Source organism: Sphaeramia orbicularis, chromosome 24, assembly GCF_902148855.1.
Source record: "Sphaeramia orbicularis chromosome 24, fSphaOr1.1, whole genome shotgun sequence".
NCBI lineage: Eukaryota > Metazoa > Chordata > Actinopteri > Kurtiformes > Apogonidae > Sphaeramia > Sphaeramia orbicularis.
Genome location: NC_043979.1, coordinates 40,644,826 through 40,668,459, shown reverse-complemented (window position 1 = coordinate 40,668,459; position 23,634 = coordinate 40,644,826). Strand labels below are relative to the sequence as shown.

Below are 23,634 nucleotides of genomic sequence, written 5' to 3'. Positions count from 1 at the left end.
TCCAGAATCAGAGCCAGATCCAAATAATTTCACTAGCTTTTGTTGACGTCATAAAGAAGCTGTCTACCAAGTTTGAAGTCAATCAGAATTGTAGGTTCGGAGAAGAAGACGATTGAAAGTTTTGTAACGGACGACACACAACGACGATGATGCCGGTAAGCTAACTAGTACCGGGTACCAGATTCCAGGTCCTTTTCGTAATGACAACACAAAAACATCGAGTCGAGCCGATACAGGTAGTGGAAACGTGGCATATGTCGCAGGTTCATCAGCTGTGCGTAGAGGTTTCGCTCACACAGCTCCTGAAACTCTTAGCAAGGTTTGGCACTTAAAACAGTCCTGGACCCCTAATATACACACAATGGTTTTGGCACTTTTTTTTTTTTTTTTTTAACCATTAGGATTTACGGACTTTTACGACATTAACCTTGAACAGGAAATGCCTCGGAAGTCCTTTCCTATCGTTAATACCCAACATTTAAAATAGCTGTCCACATCTTGCACTAATCTCTCCTGGAGATTCGCAGTAAGGATGATTTCTTGCAAGAAAAGCAAACCCAAAAACAAGCTCAAATTAAAACTAAACTTGAGTCGAGTGAATTGAGCTGAACATTATTTTCCCACCGTCCTTGGTCTAATTTGAAAAAGAACCTTTTGTTCCTCCAGTTCCTCCAGCCAACAGTCGTCAGTGGTGAGCCTCTTGTAAAAGGAGTCTTTGGCAGATTGAAAAACCCAGCCCGTAAAAAGTCGAGCGTCGCGATCCGCTCAGTCCTAATCACACCTCACTTCTCTTGGGATTGCTGATAGATGGATGGGGGGGGGGGGGGGGGGGGGGGGGGGGGTGTATTCCCACGTTGCCCCCTCCCCCCCCAAGGCTGCCTCCGGCTATCACCAGCCAAATCTAGCAAATGAGCTTTTTGGCTAACGTCAGCTGTTACTGGATCAGTCCTTAAGGATGGATCAGCCAGCTGTTAGCATCCTCCAGGTCCGTGTCCAGGTCCTCGTCTTCATCCAGAGGCTCTGGGGTTCGGAGGGCCAGCTCACGCAGGAAGGCGGGCGAGTAGGCGGGGGGTTGGGAGACCGACTTAAGGCCGATTTTTTTCTTCGTGAGGTGAAACTGGTCACGGATGAAGTTGTAGAACTCGTACTCGTAGCGCATGCGGTGGTACAGGACCTGCAGGGCCTCCAGGGTGGGGGTGTGTTTACGCACCGTACCCGTCATGTTCCCCATCTTCTTGTAGTCTGGAAGCAGAAGACGCACAAATACAGGAAGAGGATTAGTTCACTGTTAACTCAGTCTAAGCCAGGGGTGTCAAACTCATTTTAGTTCAGTTCCATATTCAGCTAAAGTTGATCTGCAGTGGGCCGGACCAGAAAAATAATAACATAATAACCTATAAATAATGACAAGTCCAAATTTTTGTCTTTGTTTTAGTGTAAAAAAAAACCCATTAAATTATGAAAATACTTACTTTTATAAACTATCCAAAAAAAAAACAAAACAACAACAACCCTGAAAAAACTGAAATTTCAATTAAAAAGTGTTAGAAAATTTAGTGCAATTTTAATAATATTATTCCTCAACTTTTCATTTGTTCATGTGCATTATGGATCAGATCTACAAAGACACTAAACACTGAGGAACAGGCAAAAAAATTGTTAAAATTGTGCTTAATTTTCTTTAGACATTTCAGGTTGTTCATATTTGTTCAGGTTATTCACATTTTATTATTACAGGAGAGTTTGTAAATGTAAATATTTTCGTAATTTAATGTTATTTTTTGCACTAAAACAAAGAAAAAAAAAATAAGTTGTTAATTCTAGATTTTTTTGGCTTTATTCAAGACTTTTTTCACTTAATTGAAGATTTTTTTTTTTGGCTTAATTCAAGATTTTTTTTAAACTTAATTGAAGATTTTTTTGGCTTTATTCAAGTTTTTTTTACTTAATTGAAGATTTTTTTTGGCTTAATTGAAGATTTTTTTGGCTTTATTCAAGATATTATTTTTTACTTATTTGAAGATTTTTTTTGCTTAATTCAAGATTTGCTTTTACTTAATTGAAGATTTTTGTTTTGCTTACTTCAAGATTTTTTGCTAAATTTGAGATTTTTTTGGGCTTAATTGAAGATTTTTTTTTTTTTTACTTAATTGAAGATTTTTTTTTTTTTTTTTTGGCTTAATTCAAGATTTTTTCCTTAATTCAAGCTAAAATTTTTTTTTTTTTTGCTTAATTCAATTCAAGACTGTGGAATTTTTGCACTTGGCAAAAACATCCCAGGGGCCGAACTGGACTCTTTGGCGGGCCGCATTTGGCCCCCGGGCCGCATGTTTGACACCCCCGGTTTAAGCAAACAGAATCCGTGTATCATGCGTTCATTCATTTTTCAATTTAAAACCAAAAATCAAAAAACAAAAAAAAAAAAAACACTGTTTTTTTTGTTTTTCATTTTCAAAACCACAATGAAAAACAGATAACAGTTCGTTTTTCCATTTCCTGATTTTGTGCTCAAATAAAAAATGGAAAAAACAGATAACGGCAGTTTCATCCGATTTTGCTATTTTCAATATAGTTAAGTTATCTAACCTGGAAGCAGTCATTACTATGGAAAAAAAAACAAACAGAATTTTCCGAATTAGTGAGATACTGTTTTCTGAAAAAAAAAAAAAAATTTGGCTCTGTTTTTCTGAATTAATTAATTCAGAAAAAAATTCTTTTTTTGTGTGAATGCAATAAACTTCTGTACGTATCAAACAGCTGCTGAATTATATCAAAATATTCCTCCAGTTTGGCCATGATTCCGTTTGTTTATTTTTCTGAGAGTTAGTCAAATGTTTTAAGTAGAAATTTTCAAAAATATGTATAAATAAATAAATAAATAAATAACAAATTTAATGTTGCCATCAAACTGTGCACCTCTGCTAATGGTATCTTTACATGTGTCATGTTTCATTTGTCAGGTCAAATGTTTTAAGCTGAAATTTAAAAAAAAAAATTGTAAAATTAAAAAAAAAAAAAAAAAAAAAAGTAAATTTAGCCATCAAACTGTATACCTCTGCTAGTGGTAAAGAACGTGTCAAACTGAATAATGTCTGAGAGTTGGTGAAATGTTTCAAGTTGAAATTTTAAAAAAAATTTGTAAAATAAAAAAATAAATTAAAAAATTTAAGTTTAGCCATCAAACTATTGCACCTCTGCTGGCGGTAAAGAACATGTGTCAAACCGAATAATGTCCGAGAGTTGATGAAATGTTTTAAGTTGAAAGTTTCACAAATTTGTCCAAAAAAAAAAAAAAGAAAAACACTTTAATTCATCCATCAAACGTTGCCCCTCTGCTCGTGTTCAAGGACATGTGTCAAATCTTCAAATCTGAAAAGAATCGCGTGAATTGTATAGAATACTTTCGAATCTTTTTCGAATATGCAAATGAAGTCCTATTTTATTTTCACGTATATGTCGAAGTTTTTCAGGTTGTCTTTCCATCTGTTTTATTTCTAAGGACTGGAGTAGGATTACTTTGTTTTGTTGCATATTCAAAATAAATTAAACTGAACTGAAAGAGTGTCAGATGTAATCCCTGGTATATCTGTATACCCTGGTGGGGGTGGGGGTGGGGGTGGGGATGGGGGTGGGGGGGTTGTAAACAGAGCAGCCACACTTCACATTTGAAGAACAGTATGTCGTCCAAATGCGGTGCTTGAGCCTAAAGCCTGTTCACCCACCGGGGCTCTTGTAGATGTTGAGTACTCCAGTGAAGTAGTGCGGTAAGAGCCTCTCCAACAGCAGCAGAACGTCCTCCAACTCCTCCAGGATTCCAACCAGGAGGTAGTTCTCCAGCACGTTCTGTTTGGCCCGTTCTAAAGCCCAGACTCCTGGTTCCCTGAGTGGAGACGAGAGGCATGAGTGGACGAAGCAGACATAAACACACAGCAGTAAGGGGACGTTCATGTGGTCTCGTGTCGAAAAATAAAGGGGTCATTCCACCTCAATTCAACAAGTTCCTCCTGCTCGACCATCTTAGATTTGCTTGAAATTTTTACCATCTAAAGTTCAACACTAAAAAACACCTCAGTCAAAATTTCAGATTGATATATCAAATACATTTGAAGAAAAAAATTCATGAACAGGGTACCCCCCCTCCTTGCCGTTTTTGGTGCATTTCGCGATCGTCTTAAAATGTATCAAATTTTAGAGTGCAATATCTCAGTAAGTTTTCTAGCTAAATGCATGAAATTTTCAGCAAAGAATGACTACCACATATAGATTGCATATGTATATTATCAATAACATTGTCTTTATTGGGACTGTGGTATGACCTTGTGAAATCTGGACAATAAACTGGACTCATGGAGGACTCATGAAAAAAAAAAAAAAAAAAAAAAAAAAAAAAATCTTGATGGTTCTAGGACTCATGAAAAAAAAAAAAAAAAATCATGATGGTTCTAGGACTCGTGATGGTTCTAGGTTGGAGTCCTAGAACCATCATGAAATTTCACATTTTTTAAGCATATGTGATGGTCTTTCAGAAAATAAGTTCTTTTGGTTGGTACTCCTTGTCATACCTGTGGTATTTGAAAGTGAAAATGAATGAAAAATGCTATTTTGCCATTTTATTATGACAAAAACAACAACAAAAAAAGGATCATACCCATTAATAAATGCTGTTCTGATTACTCTATATACTTATGTAAAAGGATGTGTAATTATTTGCAATATATCATATTTGGTTTGTGTTTAATTGGTCAATAAATATAGGGGTTTGTAAAAGTTTCAAGTTTATTTTCCAGATTTCACAAGGTCATACCACAGTCCCAATAAAGACAATGTTATTGAGAATATATATGTCGAGGCCCAAAACGGAATCTGGCCCGATTCAGAATTGGGCCGGCCCAGAATGGAATTCTATTCTAGGCCGGCCTAGAATGGAATCCTGCTGCTATAATGTTATTTTTATACCATGTTTAATGCAAATGATCTAAATTATTACAAAAATCAATACATAGAATTTGCAAATATGTGAAAAAAAATGAAACAAACAACATTTTAATTGTAAACTATAATACACTTTATTTACAAATAGAACCTAGTGGTACTCCCCACCAATATATGGTACAGTGAAATCGACTGAAATTGACAAAAGTTACTCAAGGTATGTAAGACTGAAAATGTAAAATTATGACAAATGATGGAATTATGGATCATTTGCATTAAACATGGTATAAAAATAACATTATAGCAGCAGGATTCCATTCCAGGCCGGCCTAGAATAGAATTCCATTCTGGGCCGGCCCGATTCTGAATCGGGCCAGATTCCGTTTTGGGCCTCGACATACAAATGCAATCTATATGTGGTAGTCTTCCTTTACTGAAAATTTCATGCATTTAGCTAGAAAACTTACTGAGATATTGCACTCTAAAATTTGCTGCATTTTAAGACGATCGCGAAATGCACCAAAAACGGCAAGGAGAGGGGGTACCTTCAAGAATTTTTTTCTTTGGATACATTTGATATATCGGTCTGAAATTTTGGCTGGGCTAGTTTTCTTGGTTGAACTTCACATGGTAAAAATTTGAAGCAAATCCAAGATGGTCGAGCAGGTATTTTTTTCTAAACCCGTTGAATTGAGGTGGAATGACCCAAAGGGTTTTGGTTTGGTTTGTGCAGGTTGAAGGTGCGTTTACCTGCACTGTGGATGCTGTCCGCAAAAGTAAGGGATGATGTAGAAAACTCTGGGGTTGGAACACTCGGGATAATTCTCCAGAATGCAGACGTTGATGTCCTGGAATGAAACAGAAGAAAAACATGTTTAAAAGAAAAGCAGTAATCAGGGTTGTATTTACTAGAACGAGTTGAACCAGACTGTATGGACAAAAGTACTGGGACACACTTTGAAGGTTTCATTCAACACATGTCAGATGTTTTTAACTCTTTGTGCTGCTTTTTGACACAGGGTCAGAGGTCAAACTACAGGGTGGGGAAGCAAAATTTACAATGAACATTTAGTTGTTTTTTCTCAGCAGGCACTACGTCAGTTGTTTTGAAACCAAACATATATTGATGTCATAATCATACCTAACACTATTATCCATACCTTTTCAGAAACTTTGGCCCATATGAGTAATCAGGAAAGCAAACGTCAAAGAGTGTGTGATTTGCTGAATGCACTCGTCACACCAATAGAGATTTCAAAAATAGTTGGAGTGTCCATAAAGACTGTTTATAATGGAAAGAAGAGAATGACTATGAGCAAAACTATTAGGAGAAAGTCTGGAAGATACTATTAAAGAAGAATGGGAGAAGTTGTCACCCGAATATTTGAGGAACACTTGCGCAAGTTTCAGGAAGCGTGTGAAGGCAGTTACTGAGAAAGAAGGAGGACACATAGAATAAAAACATTTTCTATTATGTCCATTTTCTTGTGGCAAATAAATTCTCATGACTTTCAATAAACTAACTGGTCATACACTGTCTTTCAATCCCTGCCTCAAAATATTGTAAATTTTGCTTCCCCACCCTGTACACTGAACAAAAATATAAATGCCCCACTTCTGTTTTTGCTCCCATTTTTCATGAGCTGAACTCAAAGATCTAAAACTTTTTCTGTGTACACACAGAACAAATATTGTTCACAAATCTGTCTAAATTTGTGTTAGTGAACACTTCTCCTTTGCTGAGATAATCCATCCACCTCACAGGTGTGGCATATCAAGATGCTGATTAGACAGCAGGATTTTTGCACAGGTGTGCCTTAGGCTGGCCACAATAAAAGGCCACTCCAAAATGTGCAGTTTTATCACACAGCACAATACCACAGATGTCACAAGTTTTGAGGGAATATGCAATTGGCATGCTGACTTCAGGAATCTCCACCAGAGCTTTTGCCTGTGAATTGAATGTTCATTTCTCTACCATAAGCCATCTCCAAAGCTGTTTCAGAGAATTCATGAAGAAGACTGTGTGAGGAAAATGGTGGTCACACCAAATACTGACTGGTTTTCTGACCCCCCTGGACCACCCAATACAGTAAAAGTGCAGATTTTAGAGTGGCCTTTTATTGTGGCCAGCCTAAGTCACACCTGTGCAATAATCCTGCTGTCTAATCAGCATCTTGATATGCCACACCTGTGAGGTGGATGGATTATCTCAGCAAAGGACAAAAGAGAAGTGCTCACTAACACAGATTTAGACAAATTTATGAACAATATTTGAGAGAAATAGGCCTTTTGTGTTCGTAGAAAAAGTTTTAGATCTGATTGATTGAGTTCAGCTCATGACAAATGGGAGCAAAAACAAAAGTGGTGCGTTTATATTTTTGTTCAGTATAAATATTGACTTTCACCCAGTGCTACTTTTGAGGCAGTTTTCTCTATATTTAACTTTTCTTTGGTGATTTATCAAGGCAAGGCAAGGCAAGTTTATTTGTATAGCACATTTCAGCAACAAGGCAATTCAAGATGCTTCACACAGGACATTGAAATAAAAGAAACAAAAAGAAACACATTTAAAACATTATAAAAGAAACATGTAAAAGGTGATTAAAACAGCAAGTAAGAAAACAACACATAAAATCAAAAAATAAAATAAATAAATAAAAATAAAAACACATATTAAAGTAAGAGTTGCAGTGCAGAGTTTCAAAGAGAATATAAAATTTACAACGTCAAAAGCCTTTTAGTCAAAGGCAGCAGTGAACAGGTGAGTCTTTAACTTTGACTTAAAAGAACTCAGACTCTCAGCAGACCTGATATTTTCTGGTAGTTTGTTCCAGAAATATGGAGCATAGAAACTGAACGCTGAGTCTCCATGTTTAGTTCTGACTTTGGGAACCCAGAGCAGACCTGCACCAGATGATCACCATTTATTATCATATGATCTCCTTAACTTTGCTTTTTTTCAGTGAAAATAATCAATTTTCTGATATTTAATTGACTGATCATGTAGATCAGGGGTGTCAAACTCATTTTAGTTCAAGGGCCATATTCAGCTAAATTTGATCCCCAGTGGGCCAGACCAGAAAAATAATAACATAATAACCTATAAATAATGACAACTCCAAATTTTTGTTTTTGTTTTAGTGTAAAAAACAAACAAACAAACATTAAATTATGAAAATACTTACTTTTATAAACTATCCAAAAAAAAAAAAAAACCCTGAAAAACCTGAAATCTAAATTAAAAAGCATAAGAAAATTTAGTGCAATTTTAACAATATTATTCCTCAACTTATCATTTGTCCATGTGCATTATGGATCAGATCTACAAAGACACTAAACACTGAGGAACAGGAAGAAAAAATGTTAAAATTGTGCTTAATTTTCTTTAGACATTTCAGGTTGTTCATATTTGTTCAGGTTATTCACATTTTAGTGTTACAGGATAGTTTGTAGATGTAAATATTTTCATAATTTAATGTTATTTTTTGCACTAAAACAAAGAAAAAAAAAATTAAGTTGTTAATTCTAGATTTTTTTTTTGGCTTAATTCAAGATTTTTTTACTTAATTGAAGATTTTTTTTTTTTTGGCTTAATTTAAGATTTTTTTTAACTTAATTGTAGATTTTTTTGGCTTAATTCAAGATTTTTTTATTTATTTATTTTTTACATAATTGACGATTTTTTTTAGGCTTATTCAAGATTTTTTGCTAAATTTGCATTTTTTAAAAGCTTAATTTAAGATTTTTTTTTTTTACTTAATTGCAGATTTTTTTTTACTTAACTGAAGACTTTTTTTTTTTGCTTAATTCAAGATTTTTTCCTTAATTCAAGCTGATTTTTTTTTTTTTTTTTTTTTTTTTTTGCTTAATTCAATTCAAGACTGTGGAATTTTTGCACTTGGCAAAAACATCCCAGGGGCCGAACTGAAACCTTTGGCCCCTGGGCCGCATGTTTGACACCCCTGATGTAGATGTTCATTAAAGCTAAGATTAAAGTTGAGGGTTATTACAACAGAAACAGAGAAAACTGAAGAAAAAGTGACTTTTTTTAGTCAAATCTATCATGAACTGAACAGAAACCCAGTGTCTCCATTCACTGTCATTGATCCAACTCTTTGGGTTTTACTGATGAATCAATGTTTCAGAAGATGACGGTGTTTCCACGGTAACTACGGAGCCTCTTAATGTCCAAATGGGTCATATCTGATGACCATGAAAAGATGAAAAACTGTATTTTACACCAATTATATTGTATTATGTATTGATAGAATTAATGGATCAACAAGTGTTAAACAGTTTAGATCCGTAGATGGTTTTGGTCGTTGGTGGCTGTTTGGGTCTTTATGGATTAATGTTACATTGATACATTTAAAACTTTTATTTACTATAATGTCCTTTTCTGTGGACTTTTTTTTTTTTAAGTGAAGCTGTGACACTCTTGTCCACTACAGAGGACAAAACTGGATTGCTGGGTCTCAGGAGGATATAACACTCCAAACAAACCAAAAACCCTTCTATCCCCCCTCCTCCCACCTTCAATAAGATCTACAGTGAACAAAATAAAACACTGATAATATCAGTATGTGCATTAAAAATTGAGCATACACACATTTCAGTGAACATCCAATGCATCGTAAGTCCATAATTCGTTCATTTTCTTCATTTCTATTTCTATTTTTATTTAATTTTTTTCCATTTTTTATTTATTTTTTATTTTATTATATATATATTTTTTTATTTTTTTAGTTTATTTATTTATTTTTATTTATTTTATTTTTTATTTTATTTTTTTAATTTTTAATTTTTAATTGAATTTTTATTTTTTTATTTTATTATATTATTTTTATTTTTTATTTTAGTTTTTTATTTTTATTTTTTTTATTTTTTATTTTATTTTTTTTATTTTTTTTATTTTTTTTTATTTTTTATTTATTTATTTACTTTATTATATTATTTTTTATTTTTCATTTTATTTATTTATTTATTTTTATTTATTTTATTTATTTTAATTTTTAATTTTTCTATTTTTATTTTTATTTTCTATTTCTATTTCGCAGTTTTTAGTATTTTGCAATACTCTCGCCACAGAACTAGTCATTTTCAAAGCGTTATAAAGCGCTGTCCAGAAAGGGAATCATATTATAGCGTAAAATAATGAATAGTTGAGCTCACTGCATTTTGAAGACCAGTGATTACATATTATCAACACTAGAGGGAGCCATTTCCCATCTTTTCAGTGCACTCAGAGGATAGTAAACAGTCTGAAACTGAATGGCCCCTTCACCTCAGAGACTAAAACGCAATGACTGTATTCATGCAAAGTGGAAAAAAGTGGAAAAAAAAAAAGTTACATAACGCAGAATAATGAAGTCGTACAATTAAAACGCCTGCTCTTTAGTGTCATTACGATTAAGCAGGGATCAACGTGGTGACGATGAAATAAGAAATAATCTAATTTGATCAGAGTGTCGTGAACTTAAAAGTACCCCGAGTCTGAACGTGGGAGCAATTAAATACTGAGGAAAAAAAAAAAAAAAATGGAGGAAAGATTAAAAACACACATGCAGGAGTGGAGCGGGCCAGCTACTGAGTGAGCGCAGTGGAAGCAACAGTCAAATCCATGTCAGGTGACGTAAGCTTTATGGATGGCAACAAGTCCAGAGCAACCAAACACTGGGTTGCACACACACACACACACACACACACACACACACACACACACACACACCTACAGCCAATACTGAGCATCTGAAAAGGTAGAAGGTGTCGAAAAAGTCCCAGTTTGACCTTCAGATGTACGCTCCGATAAGCGGGTAACGGCTGATTTAAACATGGAGATGTGTCAGAACACAGCTGAGGCCAACGTGGTCCATGAGAGAGAAGAAGAAGAGTGAGAAAGAAAAAGAAAAGAAGGAGTTTAACAGAGAGGACGCAGGACGAAAGAGAAGAGCGAGAGAGGGAAGGAAGGAAGGAAGGAAGGAGGAGGATGAGAGCCACGGGACTCAACTAGAAAGATTTACTGCATATGAGGAGGTGTAGACTCTATCTATCTATCTATCTATCTATCTATCTATCTATCTATCTATCTATCTATCTATCTATCTATCTATCTATCTATCTATCTATCTATCTATCTATCTATCTATCTTATACCTGCAACATACTGTATCAAATTTGACTGTTCCATCCATTCATCTATCTATCCATCCATCCATCCATATCAAATTTGAATGTTCCATCCATCCATCCATCCATCCATCCATCCATCCATCCATCCATCCATCCATCCATCCAATATACTATACCAAATTTGATTGCTCCATCCATCCATCCATCCATCCATCCAATACCAAATTGGATCTATCTATCTATCTATCTATAGACATTTCATGCTCATATTTGTTCGGGTTGTTAACATCTTTTGTGAATATAATTTCACTTTTTTACACTAAAACAAAGAAACATTTGTCGTTGTCATTATTTATAGGTAATTCTGTTATTATTTCACTGGTCTGATCCACTTTAGATCCTATTGGTCTGTATGCAGAACCTGAACTAAAATGATTTTAACATCCTTGAGTGTTAATATCTTCAGTGTAATTTCTGCGGCCAGGTTTGTTTTGACACCTGTGTTTTAGTGTTAATTTGCTGTTTTTTGTCGCTGCAGATGTGTTCTGGTACATGACTTCCCGGTTTGTAATATTAATTATACATAAACCCCCTTTTAAAACATGGTTTCCGCTGTACATAACTGTGTTTGTCTCCATGTCTATAATATCATGTCTGTAGTTATTATCTCTACTTCATTTCTCAGAGTTATGAGTGTGCTAAGAGTTTTTGATGAACTGAGGTCATAACAGGAAATGTGATAAGGCCGTTTCCTTCCTTTATGTAGAACTACAGACCTGATCAAAATCTTAAGACCAGTTGAAAAATAGCTAGAATTTATCTTTTGCACATTTGGATCTTAATGAGGTTTTAAGTAGAGCTACAATATACAAAAGCAAGAAGGGGGAGTGAGACAAAAAGCACTTTGAAAAAGTCATTTATTGAAAACAACAAGTAAACTGAAATAGGCTGTTTATCAGCTGATCAAAAGTTTAAGACCATCGCTCAAAAAATTACAAAAAAACTCTCCAAACCAGAACAAAAAATGTTCTCAGTAGGACTCAGTAATGAGTAGTTCCACCGTTCTTGTTAATCACTTCAAAAATTCGTTTGGGCATGCTCGATGCGAGTGTTTCCAGGAGGCTGGTGGGGACATTGCTCCAAGTGGTGAAGATGGCTTCACGAAGGGCATCAACTGTGTGGAACTGATGGACATTTTTATAAACTTCCCTTGGCAGCCATCCCCAAATGTTCTCTATGGGATTTAAATCAGGGGAACATGCGGGATGGTCCAAAAGAGTGATGTTATTCTCCCTGAAGAAGTCCTTCGTCAAGCGAGCATTGTGAACTGCAGCGTTGTCCTGTTTTTAAACCCAGCTGTTCCCACACAGACCAGGGCCCTCAGTCATGAGGGATGCCCGCTGCAACATCTGCACGTAAAGGCGGCCTTACACTGTGCGAGTTTAGAGACGATTTCTCACTCGTGCGACTCTTTCTGGGATCGGGCCCGATGTGCCTCTAATCGTGTGTCGTGCTTCGTGCAGTGTACATGGGGTAAAGAGAAGCGATTAGCACCTCACGACCACCTCACGACCAGCAATCGTGTGTTCGCAAGGAAAACGGAGCTGTTTGAAATCCTGCTCGCTCCTCGTGAGTGTATCGTACTGTCAAAGCAGTGCCACGAACCGATGTGCCTCAAATTCTCACACTGTGCATGCGCGAACACAGACGCGTACAGTAGCGTACAAGCTAACAGTAGCTGGCTGTTGTCCTAGAGCAGTTTAGCTGTTGCAGCTTACCTCTAGTTCCTGGATGACAGCCCATACTGTCCACGTCTGGACAACCAATGCCTGCACCAAACACATCGTTGTCTTTTCTTCTTTTTTGATTCCTCACAGATAATGGCACATATTACCAAAGCAGCTCGTTGGTTTTTGTTTAGCACTACCATTTCGTGACTCACGCCAATACACAATCGTCTATGCACTTTTACGGATTCCTTGGTATTTTAACGTTGTATTTCCGGATACAACATTCAAACGTGTCGTGCGTCCTGTGGTGTATGGTCCTACAGTGTGAGCAGTCAGGTCGCATACGAGCGTCGGTCCGTACAGTGTGAGAACATGAATCGTGAGTCTGACTGTATGACTGATTCGCACAGTTTGAGATGGAGCTGCGTGCAACGATCGAAATAATCGCACAGTGTATGGCCGCCTTAACCAGCCGCCGTTTGACGACCCTGCACCACCTGAAGCTCCAGTGTTCCACTGAATGAAAAAGCACCCCAGATCATGATGGACCCCCTTCCACTGTGCCGGGTAGAAAACATCTCAGGTGGGATCTCCTTGTCATGCCAGTAACGTTGGAAGCCATCTGGACCGTCAAGGTTAAATTTTTTCTCACCAGAGAATAAAACTTTTTTCCACCTTTCAGTGTCCCATGTTTGATGCTCCCTGGCAAAGTCTAAACGGGCAGTTTTGTGGCGTTGTAGGAGACGAGGTCTTTGAATTTGTTTTTTGTTTTTTAAACCCTTTTCCCGCAGATGCCGTCTGATGGTTATTGCGCTGCAGTCGGCACCAGTAAGGGCCTTAATTTGGGTCGAGGACCGCCCCGTGTGTTGACGGACAGTCAATCGGATCCTCCGGCTCAGCGCAGGTGTAATTTTTTTGGGTCTACCACTTGACTTTTTTGTTCCATAATGCTCAGGATCTGTCAAAAAATTTAGAATGACTGTCTTACTGCGTCCAACCTCAGCAGCAATGGCACGCTGCGAGAGGCCTTGCTCATGCAGCTGGACGATCCGACCACGTTCAAGAAGAGAAAGCTTCTGAGCTTTAGCCATCAGGAGGGTATGACCGTGTGAATGCCCGACAGAAAATGAGAATTTTGAGCAGATTTTGGCTTTTATAGCCTGCGGTCTTAAACTTTTGATCAGCTGATAAACAGCCTATTTCAGTTTACTTGTTTTCAATAAATGACTTTTTCAAAGTGCTTTTTGTCTCACTCCCCCTTCTTGCTTTTGTGTATTGTAGCTCTACTTAAAACCTCATTAAGATCCAGATGTGCAAAAGGTAAATTCTAGCTATTGTTCAACTGGTCTTAAGATTTTGATCAGGTCTGTATCAGAGCCAGAGGTGTATAAAGTAGAAATTATGCACTTTGTCCCTTGCAGCAAAATATTCTGCTATGATCGTGTTTCTGATTCAGCCGGCGACTGCAGGCTTGTTTTATGACCGACTCGTCTGAGCTGCACTATGCACTTGGAAAAACGACTTACTGGTGATCAGTGAAGCAAACCACTGGAAAGCTTTTCAAAGAAACCACAACAAAACCCCAGAGGAACCTTTAGAAAACAGTTGAGCATTGTGCTGTTAGACATAGGGGTTGGGTCCAGACTTGTGATAACTCTGCTCTTCTTTCATCCCCAACACTGCGGTGGTGTCTTTAACCCATAAACACCCAAACATCCAACAGCGACCAAAAACGTCTACCGATCTAATCCTAAACCGATCAAATCCGTCCATAACTTTTTGAGTTATCTTGCTAACAGACAAACCCTGGGGAAAATATAACCTCCCTGGTGGACGCATAAAAAAAACGATAACTGAAACTGTATTGTGTGCTTACAAAACCAACTGAAGCGTATAAAAATTATGGATAAAAATTCCCTTCGTTTTCGTCTTTGTCGAGGTCGGATTGATATGAAATCGATTTATTTTGCTCAAGCAGTTTTAGCTAGCGGCACTTCAACTTCACGGTCCGTCACTTCTCGTCACTTGTCGTTTAGAGTCGTCTTCTCGTCCCCAACATGGAGACTAAAGTTGGAAGAAAGCAGCAGAGTCCTGTTTATGTGAATACGACGGCCAGGAAGATATAAGATATTAGCATCTTGTGACATAATTATTCACTTATTTTGGTCTGGTTTCGTAATTGTTTTGCATCATTTTCTCAGGTATATATTTACTACCGGATTTCACCCCCGGGCCACATGTTTGACACCTGTGGATTAATGGATCAACAGGTATTAAACATTACACTGGTCAACAACAAATGTATTGTTGAAGTTTTTTGAGCTGATTTAGGATAATTTTGGTGTGCTGAATCCAAAAATCACATTCATTTTGCTCCATCAGGTCAACTTTCTGAACTATGCAACATATTGGCTTTTCAACATTTTTGCTTACATTTATGGGCATTTTCACATCATATGATACAAAATTCTTTCATATTTCTTGCAATGAACGAGTTCTGAGGATTTTACGTTTGCCAATTTATGATTAATGTTTTTTTTTAATATTACAGGTGAATGAAATGGCTCCGACTAGAAGATCTTGCAAAAATAAGCCTGACGTATTCTGCTACATCTGCGGTGAATACACCATTGTACCTAACAGGAATCAAGTCACAAGTTTCATAAAGTATGCTTACCAATCTTATTTTGGTATTACAGTCTACTCTCGTTAAACCGCCCGCCGTTATACCGCCATTTTCGCTCACCGCCGACCAAAACCATTGCACAAAAATCCCCAATGCATTATTCCATTAGCTACCGCCATTTCCGCCTATCGCCATCCGCCAGCCCAGTTCCATGCACAAACAACACTTATACCATTGATTTCCCGACCGTTATACCACCAGTGCCGCGGCGGTGCGGCACCTCCGAGGTGCGGCGCGGCTCCTCCGAGGTGCGGCGTGGCACCTCCGAGGTGCGGCGCGGAAACCGGCGTGGAAACTGGGTCGAAATGGCTCTTTGAGTGTTAAAGGTTGCCGATCCCTGCCTTACAACATAACAGAATCAAGATTTATTTAGAAACGCAATTAGAACGGGTTAACGGAGGCAGCATAGACATCATATAGTAAAGACATGCACATTATGGACGCAACCCGTTATAACGCCATTTTCGCTATACCGCCAATTTGGCCGTGAACGGAAGTTGGCGGTATAACGAGAGTAGACTGTAATTATTATATTTTCTGAGAAGATCAAACTTTTCAAAATCAAATTAGCAAAAAAAAAAACCTGACCTGATTGAGAAAAACAGATGTCATTTTTGGATTTAGCGGTGCAAAATGGTCCTAATTCAGTTGAAAAAACCTAGACAACTTGCAAAAAACATTTTTTTGTAACCCAGTGTTATTTTAACATCCTTGATTGTTAATTTCTTCAGTGTAATTTTTGCATTTCACAAATTCATCCCATTGGACCCTTTTGGCGGCCTGGATTTGGCCCCCAGGCCCCATGTTTGACACCTATAGACTAAAAACAAAGTATAATTGTGCAAAAATCTGAATAACCTGAACAAATATGAACAACCTGAAATGTCTTAAGAGAAATGTAATTTTAATAATATTCCACCTGTTACTAAATATTTGGTGTATCTGTAGATCCACTGTGATCTGTACGTTATAACATACATGTGGAAACGATAAACTAAAGCATAATAGTGTTAATTTTTTTTTTTTTTTCCAGTTCATGTTATTCACATTGTTTGAAAGGATAGTTTGTAGATGTTAACATTTTCATAATATAATTTTACTTTTTTCACTGTAAAACATCGAGAAAAGTTTGGAGTTGACCTTATTTGTATATTATTATGTTATTATTTAACTGGTTCAGTCCACTGAGGATCAAATTTAGCTGAATGTGGCCCCGGAACTAAAATGAGTTTGACACCCCTGCATTAATCCAATCAATCCATGTAAATAATTGGTGTAAATACATTTTGTCGTCTTTTCATGGTCTTCAGATATGACCCATTTGGACGTTCAGAGGCTCCATAGTTACCATGGAAACTAGAGGTCAACCGAGATGGGTTTTTCTAAGACTGATTTTTCAAAATTTGGTCAACTGATAGCCAATATCTAAGGCTGATATTTAAAGCTGATTTTTACATTTTTGAAAAATTTTGAAAAACTTAACAATAATAATAATAATAATAATAATAATAATAATAATAATAATAATAATAATAATAATAAAAAATAAATAAAATCCAAGAAGAAAGTAATAAAAAATACCAGAAAAATGCATGAAACGTGTATTTTAAAACATTAGAACACTCAGGGTGTTTGCTGAAAAATTTTGTATAATGTAAATAAATCAAGGTTAATGAAGTTACCATATTTGGTTCCTTCATGATATTCTAGGTTCATTGATTGTTTACTTTAATGAAGTTTTTCAAAATTTTGGTATTGTTATGTAGAAAATCAAGGGCAACGAAGTTACCATATTTGGTTTGTTACCAGTAAATGAAAATTTTCAATCGCAGTGTTTTTTTCGTGCCTAAAGAGGAATAAAAACACTCAGGAAAAAAAATTTTGATTAAGGTTCTCATAATTCGTGCATGAAAGGGTTAATGTTTTTCGAACGAACCAAATATGGTAACTTCATTAACCTTGATTTTCTACATAACAATACCAAAATTTTGAAAAACTTAATAATAATAATAATAATAATAATAATAATAATAATAATAAATAAAATCCAAGAAGAAAGTCATAAAAATACCAGAAAAATGCATGTAAGTTGAAAGAAACGTGTATTTTAAAACATTAGAACACTCAGAGTGTTTGCTGAAAACTTTTGTATAATGTAAAAAAATCAAGGTTAATGAAGTTACCATATTTGGTTCCTTCATGATATTCTGGGTTCATGGATTTTTTTTTACTTTAATGAAGTTTTTCAAAATGTTGGTATTGTTATGTAGAAAATCAAGGGCAATGAAGTTACCATATGTGGTTTGTTACCCATATATGGCGAAAAAAAAAAAAAAGAACAAAAAGAAAATAATAAATAAAATTCAAGAAGTAAGTCATAAAAATACCAGAAAAAATGCATGTAAGTTGAAAGAAACGTGTATTTTAAAACATTAGAACACTCAGGGTGTTTGCTGAAAAGTTTTGTATAATGTAAAAACAATCAAGGTTAATGAAGTTACCATATTTGGTTCCTTCATGATATTCTGGGTTCATGGATTTTTTACTCTAATGAAGTTTTTAAAATTTTTGCTATTGTTATGTAGAAAATCAAGGTTAATGAAGTTACCATATTTGGTTCGTTACCCATAAATGGCAAAAAAAAAAAAAAAAAATCATTAAAGTAAAAAATCCATGAACCCAGAATATCATGAAGGAACCAAATATGGTAATTTCATTAACCTTGATTTTTTTTTACATTACACAAAATTTTTCAGCAAACACCCTGAGTGTTCTAATGTTTTAAAATACATGTTTCTTTCAACTTACATGCATTTTTCTGGTATTTTTTTATTACTTTCTTCTTGGATTGTATTTATTATTATTATTATTATTATTATTATTATTATTATTATTATTAAGTTTTTCAAAAATTTGGTATTGTTATACAGAAAATCAAGGGCAATGAAGTTACCATATTTGGTTCGTTACTAGTAAATGAAAATTTTCAATCGCAGTGTTTTTTTCATGCCTAAAGAGGAATAAAAACACTCAGGAAAAAAAATTTGATTAAGGTTCTCATAATTCGTGCATGAAAGGGTTAATGTTTTTTGAACGAACCAAATATGGTAACTTCATTAACCTTGATTTTCTACATAACAATAGCAAAATTAAAAAAAAAAAAAACTTATCTTACCTTAACTAAGGTTAATGAAGTTACCATATTTGGTTCCTTCATGATATTCTGGGTTCATGGATTGTTTACTTTAATGAAGTTTTTCAAAATTTTGGTATTGTTATGTAGAAAATCAAGGTTAATGAAGTTACCATATTTGGTTCCTTCATGATATTCTGGGTTCATGGATTTTTTACTCTAATGAAGTTAAAAAATTTTGCTATTGTTATGTAGAAAATCAAGGGCAATGAAGTTACCATATTTGGTTCGTTACCCATAAATGGCAAAAAAAAAAAAAAAAAAAATCATTAAAGTAAAAAATCCATGAACCCAGAATATCATGAAGAAACCAAATATGGTAACTTCATTAACCTTGATTTTTTTTACATTATACAAATCTTTTCAGCAAACACCCTGTGTGTTCTAATGTTTTTTTTTATTACTTTCTTCTTGGATTTTATTTATTATTATTATTATTATTATTATTATTATTATTATTATTATTATTATTATTATTATTATCATTATTATTATTATTATGGATTGTTTACTTTAATGAAGTTTTTCAAAATTTTGGTATTGTTATATAGAAAATCAAGGGCGATGAAGTTACCATATTTGGTTCATTACCAGTAAATGAAAATTTTAAATCGCAGTGTTTTTTTCGTGCCTAAAGAGGAATAAAAACACTCAGGAAAAAAAAAAAAATTGATTAAGGTTCTCATAATTCGTGCGTGAAAAGGTTAATGTTTTTCCACGCTGTATCAGTCGGCGTGAGTCCGTCTAGCGCTGTGAATTATGGATAGTTCGATCTCTTTCAAGCGATAAAATAAAAACAAAGCTTCTTGGCTTCGCTCTGTCGTATGTGAGAGACCGTAAACGGAAAGTGCAGGCGAAGATTTCAAAGGGAGCTGCAACATTTACGCTTCGCACACACAACTTTCACACATGCTAATAAACGGAACAGATACAGGGAAAGTCATACGAGCCAAAGTAAAAAAAAAAAAAAAAAAAAAAAAAAAAAACACGAGACAAAGAAAACAGAGAAATGCGGACAGGAAGTGACACGTGTGACGCCGTTGCCTGACACACATGGCTCGTTGCCAGGAAGTCCCTCCTCCACTTTGCTCTGACACTTTACACAAGGCCCTCATGCCTCCACATTCAGGGGGGACCTCTGGGAATCCGGCCACAACTCATTTATACACAACACAGCGGGGTACACAATACACACTCTCTGTCGAAAGCCCATTAGTATTTTGTAGAGAGTTCCCGTGTGCACACTCGGGTTTATTGTTCCTATTTTCGCTGCGGATTAGGCCAACTGAGCAGTCACTGAAACTGTAGCGCAAAAAAAAAAAAAAAAAAAAAAAAAAAGTCCTAATCTCTACAACAACCTCCCATTCCACTGAATAGGCCCCGAGCAGGAATTAAATTAGGGAGTAATTGCTGATGACTTTCCCATGGGACCATCTGCCATACTTGCATCAGAGAGCGTGGGAGTGGTACACCTGGGTCAAATCACACTTAAACTAATAATCCTTAGAATGCGTTTTATCCTGTTTGGCATGTAAGATGAGAGGAGAGGTCTGAACGGAAACGTATACAAAGACAACACAAAGATATCTGTGTCCAAAGGTAGGGTTAACCCTTTATAGGCACTCACACAGATACTCAGATTCAACATTTTAACCTTAGTTTGGTGTTAAAGGACCTAAGAAGACTTTACTTTGGTGAAATTAAAAAAAAAAAAAAAAAGAAGAAGAAGAAGTGAAAAAAATCAAGGTTAATGAAGTTACCATATTTGGTTCCTTCATGATATTCTGGGTTCATGGGTTTTTTACTTTAATGGAAGTTTTTCAAAATTTTGGTATTGTTATGTAGAAAATCAAGGGCAATGAAGTTACCATATTTGGTTCCTTCATGATATTCTGGGTTCATGGATTGTTTACTTTAGTGAAGTTTTTCAAAATTTTGGTATTGTTATGTAGAAAATCAAGGGCAATGAAGTTACCATATTTGGTTCATTTACCGTAAATGGCAAAAAAAATAAAATAAAATAAATAAAATTCAAGAAGAAAGTAATAAAAATACCAGAAAAATGCATGTAAGTTGAAAGAAACGTGTATTTTAAAACATTAGAACACTCAGAGTGTTTGCTGAAAAATTTTGCGTAATGTAAAAAAATCAAGGTTAATGAAGTTACCATATTTGGTTCCTTCATGATATTCTGGGTTAAGGGATTTTTTACTTTAATGACGTTTTTAAAAATTTTGGTATTGTTATGTAGTAAATCAAGGTTAATGAAGTTACCATATTTGGATTATTACCTGTAAATGGCAAAAAAATAAAATAAAATAAAATAATAAATAAAATCCAAGAAGTAAGTAACAAAAATACCAGAAAAATGCATGCAAAATTTTATGAGCCTAAAAAGACTTTTTTTTTAACTTTAATTTTCAAAATTTTGGTATTGTTATGTAGAAAATCAAGGTTAATGAAGTTACCATATATGGTCCATTACCCATAAATGGCAAAAATAAATAAATAAAATAAAATAATAAATCAAACCCAAGAAGTAAGTAATAAAAATATCAGAAAAATGCATTTAAGTTGAAAGAAACGTGTATTTTAAAACATTAGAACACTCAGGGTGTTTGCTGAAAAGTTTTGTATAATGTAAAAAAAATCAAGGTTAATGAAGTTACCATATTTGGTTCCTTCATGATATTCTGGGTTCATGGATTGTTTACTTTAGTGAAGTTTTTCAAAATTTTGGTATTGTTATGTAGAAAATCAAGGTTAATGAAGTTACCATATTTGGTTCGTTACCCAGAAATGGCAAAAAATCATTAAAGTAAAAAAATCCACAAACCCAGAATATCATGAAGGAACCAAATATGGTAACTTCATTAACCTTGATTTTTTTTACATTATACAAAAGTTTTTCAAAATGTTGGTATTATGTAGAAAATCAAGGTTAATGAAGTTACCATATTTGGTTCGTTACCCATAAATGGCAAAAAAAAAATCATTAAAGTAAAAAAAATCCATGAACCCAGAATATCATGAAGGAACCAAATATGGTAACTTCATTAACCTTGATTTTTTTTTACATTATACAAAAGTTTTCAGCAAACACCCTGAGTGTTCTAATGTTTTAAAATACACGTTTCTTTCAACTTACATGCATTTTTCTGGTATTTTTATTACTTTCTTCTTGGATTTTATTTATTATTATTATTATTATTATTATTATTATTATTATTATTATTATTAAGTTTTTCAAAATTTTGGTATTATGTAGAAAATCAAGGTTAATGAAGTTACCATATTTGGTTCGTTACCCATAAATGGCAAAAAAAAAAAATCATTAAAGTAAAAAAATCCATGAACCCAGAATATCATGAAGGAACCAAATATGGTAACTTCATTGCCCTTGATTTTCTACATAACAATACCAAAATTTTTTAAAAACTTCACTAAAGTAAACAATCCATGAACCCAGAATATCATGAAGGAACCAAATATGGTAACTTCATTAACCTTGATTTTTTTACATTACACAAAATTTTTCAGCAAACACCCTGAGTGTTCTTTGTTTTAAAATACACGTTTCTTTCAACTTACATGCATTTTTCTGGTATTTTTATTACTTTCTTCTTGGATTTTATTTATTATTATTATTATTATTATTAAGTTTTTCAAAAATTTGGTATTGTTATGTAGAAAATCAAGGGAAATGAAGTTACCATATTTGGTTTGTTATCCGTAAATGGCAAAAAAATATAAATAAAAATAAATAAATAATAATAAATGATCTTTCTGTTTACCATCTTTCTGTGTAAATATCTCATGTCACAACGTGGACACCTGCGACTTATAGTCAGGTGCCATTTATATTCCGGTGCGCCTTATAGCCCGGAAAGTACATTAGTACCATTACTTCATGGTACCTAACAAAGCAGGTCCACTCACTGTTCACGCAGACCCTGGAGACCACATCTGACCTGATTGTTGACTCACTGTAACTGTTCCTATCACTGTTTTGTAATGCATTCGGAAATGACCAAAAATAGTCACTTGTCCGATAAAGGGTTAAAAACCACCTGAGAGTGTCGAATGCGTCTGACGTGCCTCGGGCGACTCGGGCTGTGACAGTTACACCACCTCAGTGTTTTTAACGTGAGGACGTGCCCGAACACGACTGACCGCAGTAAAAGCCTCTTCCATTATGGTTCAACTTATTTGTCTGAGTGTGTAACTGTCAGACCCAATGACAGCACTTTTATTTTTTATTTTTTTTTACTCCCTGTGGGAATCACAGCCGACCCAACGTGTGTTTTTTAAACTGTGGGAACTACGATGAGGCCTTCAGGTTCAGTAGTTATTTTAAGGACACTTTGCATGTGCTCGCTTGTACGCTCATATGAACACGCTTAAGTGAAACATGTCGGACTGTGGGTCAGACGGCGGCAGCTCGTTCCCCGTCAAGTACGCACTTAAAGTTTTTAGTCGTAGACTCTGACAGCGCTAAGAACATAAGCAATGTTTAGATTAGTTTGAAGGCTTTTTCAGATAAATTAAAAGTCAGACAACAGAGCACGTGCAATCATACAAATACCTTAAGACACAAGTGTGTTGAGCCGCATTATGTCATAAATTCCCATGATGTAATAAAAGTTGAAAATGTAATAAGAATGTCACGTCATCTTGTAATAAAGCCGCATTATGTAATAAACTGACGCATTTTGTAATAAACTACCTCAGCGCATTATATAGTAAATTTTTTCGCATTATGTATTAAGTTATTACAGTTTGAGAAATGTATTACAAAATGCACTTGACACATTTTTATTTTAAAAAAGTAATAACATGGTTCATTATGTAAAAACAATCCAAATTAATACAATTTCAGAGCAATTTAGAAGAAATTAGTCACAGGAGTGTTGAGCCGCATTATGTAATAAATTCCTATGATGTAATAAAAGTTCAAAAAG

At 34.9% G+C, this 23,634-nt stretch overlaps 1 protein-coding gene across 1 annotated transcript in view; it reads right to left on the bottom strand.

Moving 5' to 3' along the window:
- Positions 1 to 355: 355 nt before the first annotated feature.
- Positions 356 to 23,634, bottom strand: part of usta (uronyl 2-sulfotransferase a) — a 241,053-nt gene continuing 217,774 nt past the window's right edge. The window contains exons 9-11 of the mRNA XM_030128233.1: positions 5,683 to 5,780; positions 3,723 to 3,880; positions 356 to 1,242 (exon numbers count right to left, since the gene is read on the bottom strand). Coding sequence (XP_029984093.1) covers positions 950 to 1,242; positions 3,723 to 3,880; positions 5,683 to 5,780 — 549 coding nt within the window. The 3' untranslated portion in view covers positions 356 to 949. The remainder of the gene's footprint in view (positions 1,243 to 3,722; positions 3,881 to 5,682; positions 5,781 to 23,634) is intronic.